This window comes from Galeopterus variegatus, unplaced genomic scaffold (genome assembly GCF_000696425.1).
Source record: "Galeopterus variegatus unplaced genomic scaffold, G_variegatus-3.0.2 Scaffold1495, whole genome shotgun sequence".
Classification (NCBI taxonomy): Eukaryota; Metazoa; Chordata; class Mammalia; order Dermoptera; family Cynocephalidae; genus Galeopterus; species Galeopterus variegatus.
The window spans coordinates 336,234-342,713 of record NW_007727606.1 but is presented as its reverse complement, the minus strand read 5'-3'; the positions used below and the strand labels follow the sequence as shown (position 1 = coordinate 342,713).

General features: G+C 54.9%; 1 protein-coding gene and 1 long non-coding RNA gene across 3 annotated transcripts in view; one reads left to right on the top strand and one right to left on the bottom strand.

Moving 5' to 3' along the window:
• On the top strand, positions 1-1,476 carry LOC103594150. Of its 2 annotated transcripts, none has more exons than XR_550823.1 (3): positions 1-25; positions 275-292; positions 695-1,476. It is a non-coding gene; the product is annotated as an uncharacterized LOC103594150 (long non-coding RNA). The 2 variants fall into 2 exon arrangements; XR_550822.1 differs by having other exon boundaries at positions 272-292.
• Positions 1,477-1,748: 272 nt separating this feature from the next.
• VSIG2 (V-set and immunoglobulin domain containing 2) overlaps positions 1,749-6,480 on the bottom strand; it is a 5,657-nt gene continuing 925 nt past the window's right edge. The window contains exons 2-7 of the mRNA XM_008577334.1: positions 5,907-6,064; positions 5,133-5,340; positions 4,167-4,325; positions 3,060-3,179; positions 2,799-2,943; positions 1,749-1,939 (exon numbers count right to left, since the gene is read on the bottom strand). Of these exons, the coding sequence (XP_008575556.1) occupies positions 1,807-1,939; positions 2,799-2,943; positions 3,060-3,179; positions 4,167-4,325; positions 5,133-5,340; positions 5,907-6,064 (923 nt within the window). The 3' untranslated portion in view covers positions 1,749-1,806. The remainder of the gene's footprint in view (positions 1,940-2,798; positions 2,944-3,059; positions 3,180-4,166; positions 4,326-5,132; positions 5,341-5,906; positions 6,065-6,480) is intronic.

The following is a 6,480-nucleotide window of genomic DNA, read 5'->3' as shown; positions in this document are numbered from 1 at the left end:
GCGGCCCCAGCGGAGACTAGGCCAGGTGAGGCGGGCGCGGCGCGGCGGGCCGGGGGCTCTCCTTTCCCAGCCCTCCTCCCAAGGAGCAGGAGAAGACTAAGGGCGGGCTGGGGGTGGGTGGAGAGGGGTGTGGAGGGGACTAAGGGTGGGGGACTAGAAATCCGAGACGTGAGGTGGGTGGCTGGGTGGATGAGGCTGCGGGTGCTGCGGTTCCCAGAGCTCACCTGTTTGTCCCTCTCCACCCTCCCTTCTGCCCCGCCACGTATCGAAGAAGAACTGAGCATTTTCGAAGGTAATGAATACAACCCCGAAGCGGGGTGGGAGCCCTGAGTGGGTGGAAAGGACCAAATCCCCAGCCCTTCCCTCACCCCCTCCCAGACGGGGAAAATGCTCCCTGCGCCTGCGGGTTTCTCAATACCTGGAGATGCCTGAGGTTGCTACGGGGACGCACGTGGACCGACATAGATACGCAGTCACCTCCATTTGGCTGTAGTAGCCTGGCCAAGAGCCATAAACACATCGCAGCGCTCACACGTACCTGCCGCGGGGCTCGTTTCAGCTCAGTGATTCGGGGAGGGGGATTCTGGGTGACTTCCCCCCGCCCCGCCCCCTGGTACCCGGGCTCTGAAAGGCAGAAGGGAGGAGAGAGGAAGTACCAGGAGAGGGCAGGTTCTCAGCCCTTCTCTCTGCTCAGTTCCCTAGGAGAGATGGATGCCGCGTCCCTTTCGCAGTGACGAGACTTCCCTGCCGTGTTTGTGATCCTCTCCTTCCCACCAACTTGCCAGCTTCAGGAGCCTCCCTGCGTCCCAGAGACTCCCTCTCCCAGGCAGGCTCCATCGTGGAGTTGCTAAGTCCGTGCCCTTTTAGTTAGTTCTCCAGTCTAGTGTGGTCCCCATTCGCCTTTCCTTCCCACCCTAGCCCCAAACCCTGCGCTCCCAAATCTTCCTTCTTTTGCTTCTCGCCCACCTCTCCCCGCACCCAGCATGCAGCTCTGCCTCCGCCGCCTCGATGCGCGTCCCCGCGCGTACTGCGGAGGGCGCCCTAAGCGTCGCTCGAAGTACACTCACTTTCCAAAAAACAAGTCCTTTCGTTCTGTGCGCAGCTAAAAGGGGCGCCCTGCGTCGTTCCCGCCCCAGCCTAGCCCCAGGACTTTGGATAGGGGTGAGAAGGGAAGAGGGTTTTTACTGTGTGGGATGCCCCTTGCTCTGATCGGAAGGGAAGCCCCTCTCCCACATTTGCCTGGCACCCCCGCACCCAGTTCCCCAGCGCACTGAGAGGAGCCTCTCCAGTTCTCTTGTTTATGCAAATGCCGAGCGTCTGCGAGGCTCGGTGGGAGGAGTGTTCGCGGCACCGCCGCTGCTGGCACCGCCTCCCTCCGGGTTCCTGGGGCTGTGGCTGGAAGGTTTTTAATCTCTTGTGTGTGCATGTGACCTTGCTGGGCTGGAATGTGAACAATAAAGAGGAATGTCCAAGTGTTCAGAGGGTGCCAAGGGGGAGGGAGTTTGGATGCACAAGGCCACCGCTTGGAGCTTGAACAAGTCTCATGTGACCAAACCAAACAAAGCGGGGGGACGGCGGGGCGGGAGTGAGGTGGAGGAGCACCTAGGTTGAAACCTACCCCTTAGACCCAAGCAAACTTCCTACAGCATCATCTCTCGGGCTTCAAGCCATTCTTTTCCTTACTGGTAATACTCTTTGGGCCACCTGGAGGAGTTCGCCATACCGGCAGAAAGAAGAGGGAGACAATATGGTACCCAAAGGCTTATTATTGATATTCCCCTCACTGCCTTCGGGGATCGAGTGAAGTCAGACAATCATAGGGAGCTTGGACTTGGTGGTCGTCACAGTGCTGGCAGACAGGGGCCTCTCCAGGAGCCCATCGCTAGAATCGGCCCTCACTGAAGTTTGCTCAGAAATCCCAGGAGCAATGGCATCCTCCCTGATGGATATAGGAAATTCTTAGTGGAGGCTAGAAGCATCCTTTAGAGGACAGCCATCCTCTGACTCCAGTACTTTTAGATTTTACTGTGCATGAGAATCATCTGTGGAACTTTGGTTAAAATGAAGATTCCTGGCCTAATCACCGCCCCCCTCCCCCCCCCCCCCCCCCCCCCCCCCCCAGGAGGGATAGGAAGTGGCCTGAATCTGAATGTTTTAACAAGTTCTGTCCAGGTAATCTGAGGACCACACTTCGAGAAATATTGCTCTGATCCCAATTCTGGATCCCACAACTAGCAGCTAAAGTGGGTGACAGAGGCAGTTTTCACTTCTCCTTTCCTGATTGCCCCACACAGAAGTTAGCTGAGTGCTCAGGACGAATCCAACCCTTGTTATCCACCTCTCACCACTACTTCGAAGTGGTTAATGTATATAAAAATGCCTTAAAAACAGAAAAGTAAACTTTTTTTTTTAAGTGTGAGGAGAGTCAAGGCAGTCCTGCAAACTGGGCCATCCCTGTCCGAGCTTTGGAACCGATCCCTCCACCCTGTATACCTTGCGAACACACACAAATACATAGGATATATTGCTGCCCCCAACACCAAATCCCAGGGCTGATCATCACCCCTACCCCTAAGCACTTCTAACTACATCAGAGTTTGAAGGCAGAAGACACCCGTTGCGAACACACACAAATACATAGGATATATTGCTGCCCCCAACACCAAATCCCAGGGCTGACCATCACCCCTACCCCTAAGCACTTCTAACTACATCAGAGTTTGAAGGCAGAAGACACCCGTTATTAATGCAAGAGCCCTTTCCCCCTCTCTGTACCATCCCCCAGCCCTCTTGCTCACCGAAGGTCACTACCCCCATATGTCTCCTTGGGCTTTTTCCTCCTCTCTTTCTGGAACCTGATCAGGCAGAATGCAGCAATCGACAGCAATAGCACACCAAGGAGCACCCCAATCAGAGCTCCGGCCACTCGGCCTTTGGAAGGGTCTAAGGAGACACAGGACTCTCAGAGCTGCAGACCTTCTCTGGCCCATCCTCAGACAGCTTCATGCAGTCTCCCCATACCAAGCCTGCCAGCCTGGCCTCTGCCCAGCATTCCTTACCGGTCACAGAGAGGGTCAGCTCACAGGATGCACTGCCCATCTGGTTGGTGGCCACACAACGGTAGGTGCCCGAGGAGGTCAGGGAAAGATTGGTGAGAATGAGCCGGCCAGACACCTCATCTAGAGGGTAAAGAGGAAGTGTTCCACCACTCATTCAACTCATAGTGAGCACCTACTATGAAGAAAGCACATTTCATTAAATCCTTACAACAATCCTGTCAGGAAGGGACTAATCTCACTTTACTGGGGGGAAACTGGCTCAGAGAAAGAAAGTACTGTAATTTGTCCAAGGCGACACAGAGGAATTCCAAAGCCACTGCAACTTCTGTGCTCTTTCCACCCTACACAGCCACCTTTTCAGGGGTGGGGGAACTGCACACATGTGAAGGGTTCAAAAATGGCTATGGAACTGGCGTGGGTTGCTTACTGGCTGATGTCAGGTTCCTGGTTGGGGAGTAAAAGGCTTGATTACTAGAAACTGCAGCATCTGGGGTGGCTCTAAGCCAACCCAAATGCTTTTCTAAACTGCGTACTTTTGCTTTAGAAGGCAGAGCATACACCAGGAGGTGATCTGGGGGTAGGGGTGGGGGCTTCTAGATTGATAAAGGGGCTTACTGGAACTGGGGCTATGGGGAGAGAAACAGGGCAACTGGAATCAGCAAGAGGAAGATGAGAAGCTAAGGCTCTTAGGTATATGCTTCCTCCAAAGAAACTGGCTAAATGATTCAAGCCAATCCATGCTACTCTGCCTCAGTTTCCTCTCTAGTTTAGAAGTGATTCATGACCTTTAAGAAATCCCCTAAAAGCAAACAAGCAGGGGTCATCAGAATGCCTCCCCACCCCGCCCCCATATCCCCTCAGTCCTCTTCACTCTCTTCCAGTATATCAAGAGTACATTTAGCTTGAGAAATGCTCCCAGGATCAGACTGTGCAGGGAGACAGACAGGAGGGAATAGTACAGGAAGCCAAAGAAGAGACTGGGAAAGGAAAGGTATAGTGGCAGTCTCATAGCCCTAGCCATGGAACTGGTAACATGAGTGTGTGGGGTTTAGAGACCAGATTTGCCCAGGTCTCACGTCCCCACTTCCTAATGCCCCAGGTCCTTACCTTGAACCATGCTGCCAGGAGAAGGTGTAGGAGAAGATCCGAGGTGCACCCAGTTGTACACTGGCTTGGGAGCTCCCTCGGAAGAGCTGCACCTCAGTGCAGCAGAGCCTCTTACAGTGGTTTGCCCACTCTGACTACATAAAGGGGTACTGGGGGGTACTGAAAAAAATCACGGAAAGTACTTTAGCAATCTTCTGACCCCACCTCTATTAAGTGTTAGATTTCCTGCTTCAATACCCATACCAAATAGTGGTCCACTTCTGTTCATACACCACTGAATCCCCAGGAAGTGATTTCCACTACTGGAAATTGTGACTGTTAGAAAATTCCTCCTCATGCTGAGCCAAAATCTGTGTTCACATAATATCCACCCATTGCTTCCAGTTCCTGCCCTCTGGGCCCACAAAGAGAAATTAAAATCTCTCCTGCACATGACAGCCCTTCAGATACTTGAATACAGCAGTCGTACAGCAAATGCCAGGTCTTTTCTTTTCCATCTAAACATTCCCAGCCTCTTTAATAGTTTCTTCTGGCTGCTCATCTCTGAGCAGGCTCAAGTTTGAGATGGAAGCTCTGAACACAAAGTTGGTGCTCAGTGAACAAGAGTGCCCTGTTCCTTTAATGGCCACTCCCTTCTCTGCCATGGACCTTGGGAGGGACAGAATCTGAGAGCTACCAATGGGAGGTTCCCCCTGCTGATGGAGCTGGTGGGGTCATGACTCAGATCCCCATATACGGAGGGCTTTCTCTCTCAGACCATTTGTTACTAGGCCCTGAGGGAGGAGACACTGTGGAGGGTGGAGTTGGCATAAGACCTTCTAGATTAGAAGACATGGGAAAGCTGTGTTTTCCTTTGGGGTCCCCAGTGTGTGCTTGGGCTGGAAATCAGGATATGGAGAGCTTTAGCAGGACCAGTGAAAACTTTCAGGGTATGTGGGTGGCTGGTGGGTCCCCAGTCTGTCTTACCAAGCACAGTAAAGTTGATTAGCCCCAGCCCGTTGGTGTAGAAATCTGGTGGGTTGTTAACATGGCAGAGGTAGGTTCCAGTATCTGAGGGGCGAACATCAGTCAGTTTCAGGGTGGCCACCCCTCTTGTGGGGGGGTTCTGAAGCAGGCTGGCCCGCTTTGCCTTAGAGCCAGTTGGATACAGATGGCCGTTGGTGTAGTACAGGATCTGGTGAGAGGCCAAAGACACACATATGTGCCTTTTTCTGCCTGGCATCAACTTTACACCCCTTCATCATGAAAGTGGTCATAAGAGGCTCCTTGCTTACTACACCAGCCAGGGAGGCTGATACTCTGTAGCTGGAATCATGAAGGTCTATCTGTTCCCAAATACCACCTCCTTCCAAGTGCTAAATGAACTAGATTCACTGCCTTCAGCTAAGCACGGTTCTACGTGGGGGGGAAAATTAATGCAAATATTCCTGGAAGGGGCAGCGTATTATGCTACTATCCATCACAACACCTTAGTGTCAGTGCGTTTATTAACTGAAACTGGGACTGCACTGACACAGGGGAGTTGGATATAGGGGCTATGGGAGAGAAAGGGATGATACAGGGTGGCCAGACCGCAGCCCTGAAAAGATCTAGGAAGAGACCACTTACCTTCTCATTCAAGCGTGCTGATCCCCACACGCCCCCTCCCGACCCCACGCCCTCATCCTGGGGGGGCCCTTTGTTCCTGTCTCTCCCAGCGGCCAACCCCACCCCCACGGGGCGCAATCGCTCTCAGCTCACGGGCTGCGACTCAGCGATGGGCTTCCCAGGCTGCACGAAGCTCCACTCCAGGGCGAAGCTGTCTCCCACCGACGTGCTGTAGCTGCAGCTCAGCTCTGCAGTCTTGCCCACCGGCATGCTCAGCGGCTCGGCGGGAACTTTCACCTCCACGGCTCGCCCTGGAGCTGGGGCGCAGACGGAGGCCAGGACCCACGTCCCGGTGATCTGGAGGGGCCGGCCCACCCCGCGGCGTCTACACCGGCAGCAGGGGGCTCCCTCCCCAGAGCGCACCCCTCCCCTCGATCCCATCCCTCCCTTCTGGAAACCTGAGTTCCGGGAGGGAGGGGCCCACAGCCCGGTCGGGTCTTTGTGGGTGAAAGGACGGACCCTGAGCCAGGCGTGAGGGTGTGCTTGGCAGAGAAAGGAAAACGATGGTCCTGCGGAGCTTGAGCCGGAGAGGCCGCGCTCGCCCGCCCGCCTGCGTGCCTCCCTCCGCCGCCCTCCCGGCCTTCGACGCCCCCGCCCCGGCCTCGCCCCGGCCCCCCAGCCCAACCCCCGCCCCGGCCCGCCGGCCCCTCCCCCCCCCCCCCGCCCC